At 35.5% G+C, this 2,766-nt stretch overlaps 1 protein-coding gene across 1 annotated transcript; it reads left to right on the forward strand.

Moving 5' to 3' along the window:
- Window positions 1-1,062: 1,062 nt before the first annotated feature.
- Window positions 1,063-2,022, forward strand: LOC125124247 (olfactory receptor-like protein OLF4). Its single transcript, XM_047774397.1, has one exon. The coding sequence runs from the start codon at window positions 1,087-1,089 to the stop codon at window positions 2,020-2,022; it is 936 nt and encodes a 311-aa protein (XP_047630353.1). The 5' UTR covers window positions 1,063-1,086.
- Window positions 2,023-2,766: the final 744 nt, after the last annotated feature.

Consider the following 2,766-nt stretch of genomic DNA (forward strand, 5'->3'; position numbering starts at 1 on the left):
TGATGTATGATCCTTTTTATACATATTGTTGAATTTGGTTTGCTAATATTTTGTTGAGGATTTTTGCATCTCTGTTCTACAACGATGTCAGTCTGTAATTTTCTTTTCTCATGGAGTGTTTTCCTGGTTTTGGTGTCAGGGTAAGTCTGGCTTTATAAAGTGCATTTGGAAGCATTTTTTCTCTTCTATTTTCTTGAATATTTTGCGAAGGCTGTCATGAATTCTTCTTTCAATGTTTGTTAGAATTCACCAGTTAAACCATCTGGTCCTGGATGTTTGTTGGAGGGTTCTGGATTATTGATTCAATCTCTTTCCTTGTAATTTGTTCAGATTTTCTATTTCACCATGATTCATTATTTGTAGGGTGTAGGTTTCTAAAAACGTATCTGTTTCTTCTAGTTGGTCCACTTTGTTGGCATGTAGTTGTTCATAGTAGTATTTTTTAATTCTTTTTATTTCTATTATATCAGTTGTAACAACTCCCCTTTTATTTTTTTTATTTTATCTGTGTGAGTCCTGGCCATTCTCTCTGCTGGGCACACACATCCACACATAACTTTTCATCTCCTTCCTGCTCTTACTTGAGGTCACTATTCAAATATCACCATGTTTGCCAGTCTTTCCTAAATACCCATAAAAATAGAATGTCATATTCAATCTCTTCTTTACATCAATTATCCATTTTAACATACAACTTGTCCCCATCTGAAGTATTATATAATTTTATCATTTTCTTATATATTTTTCAATTAGGAATTGTAGGAAATTTTGCTCTGTGGTGTCCCATACAGGCTAGAAAGTGCCTAAAATGTGGTCAGACTACAATTTACAGTCCTGAAATACATGGATAATTTCCCATTAAAACTGTAAAAGCCATGACCCTCTTGGGAAAAAGCTGATTGGGACAGAAATTCCAGAAGTGGCACAGGGGATCCACTAAAGAAAACCAGGTCCATACAACAAATATTAAAATTAATTTATTGACTGCGAAGTTTATATTGTAGCATTTTGAACTTGTGCATAATGCAAGTTTGTGTCATTATTAATCATGATATTTATTTCTTTCCCAGAAGTTACCTATACCACATGGAACCAGGAAATAATACACGAATTTCAGAATTTCTTCTCCTGGGCTTTTCAGAGGAACCAGAACTGCAATCCCTCATATTTTGGATTTTCCTCTCCATGTATTTGATCACTGTGTTTGGAAATTTGCTCATCATCTTGGCCATTAGCTCAGACGCCAACCTCCACACACCCATGTACTTCTTCATCTGCAACCTGTCCTTTGTAGACATATGTTTCACCTCCACCACTGTCCCAAAGATGCTGTGGAACATCCAGACCCAGAGCAAAGTTATAACCTATGAAGGTTGCATCACACAGATTTATTTTTTCACACTATCTGCAGTTTTGGATGTCTTTCTCCTGACTGTGATGGCCTATGACAGGTTTGTGGCCATCTGCCAGCCCTTGTACTACACAATCATTATGAACTCCCAATTCTGTGTAATCCTGGTTCTAATATCCTGGATCATATGTCTCCTGAATTCTTTGATACAAAGCTTAATGGTGTTGAGATTGTCCTTCTGTACAAACTTGGAAATCCCCCACTTTTTTTGTGAACTCAATCAAATGATCCAACTTGCCTGTTCTGACACACTTATCAGTAACATAGTGATGTATTTTGCAGCTGTCCTGATGGGTGGTGGTCCTTTTTCTGGTGTCCTTTACTCATACTCTAAGATAGTTTTTTGCATATGTAGAATCTCATCAGTGCAAGGGAAGTTTAAAGCATTTTCCACTTGTGCATCTCACCTCTCAGTTGTCACCTTATTTTATTGTACAATGCTTGGAGTGTACCTCAGCTCTGCTGCTTCTCAAAGCTCACAGTCAAGTGCAACAGCTTCAGTGATGTACACTGTGGTCACACCCATGCTGAACCCCTTTATCTATAGTCTAAGGAATAAAGACATAAAAAGAGCTCTGAAAGCATTCTTTGAGAGGCAAACTTCAAAATAGTCCATTTTCTGAGAACTGAGGATATACCCATGATTTGCAGAGATCAAAACATCAGAGTCAGAAATTATGATTATTTAATCAGACTTTAAGTAATATTTTTCTATTTATTTCCTAAAATCTTTGTTTTGACCTCAACTTCTCTATTCAATTTAAGTAACTGACATTTTAAACTTTCTGCTCTGATATCCAACAATTTTACTTGTAATTATTTTCATATTTTCCCAAATTTATTTCCAGTCATGGATCAGAAATATCTGGAAATTGCCATTTACCTAGTGAAACAACATTTTTAGAGTATTTTTCTCAAATTACATCTATTACACGAATATTTTGGTTTTAATAAAAGGTTGTCATGTGCTATACTACTCTGATGGAATAAAGCACAACTGATGACCAAGAAAGTTTATATAACTTAATAATAAAGTAAAATCTGTGACCACAGTTTTCACTTTTATATCTAATATCTTTTATCTTTTCTTAATGTTGTTATAGTTGATTTACAATTACATTCATTCTATATCACTATCTTAACTGCTCTCACTCCTAATGTAGATTTTAACATACTGGTACGTTAAAGCTTGTCACTAGGCTTATTCTCCTCATTAGGATTCTGGGTTTGGAGGTTCCTGTTGTGGCTCAGTGGTAACAGAAACTGACTACTATCCATGAGGATGCAGGTTTGATACTTGGGCTCGCTCAGTGGGTTAAGGAATCAGCATTACCATGAGCTGCAGCATAAGTTAA

The sequence above is a fragment of the Phacochoerus africanus genome, chromosome 4 (genome assembly GCF_016906955.1).
Source record: "Phacochoerus africanus isolate WHEZ1 chromosome 4, ROS_Pafr_v1, whole genome shotgun sequence".
Lineage (NCBI taxonomy): Eukaryota > Metazoa > Chordata > Mammalia > Artiodactyla > Suidae > Phacochoerus > Phacochoerus africanus.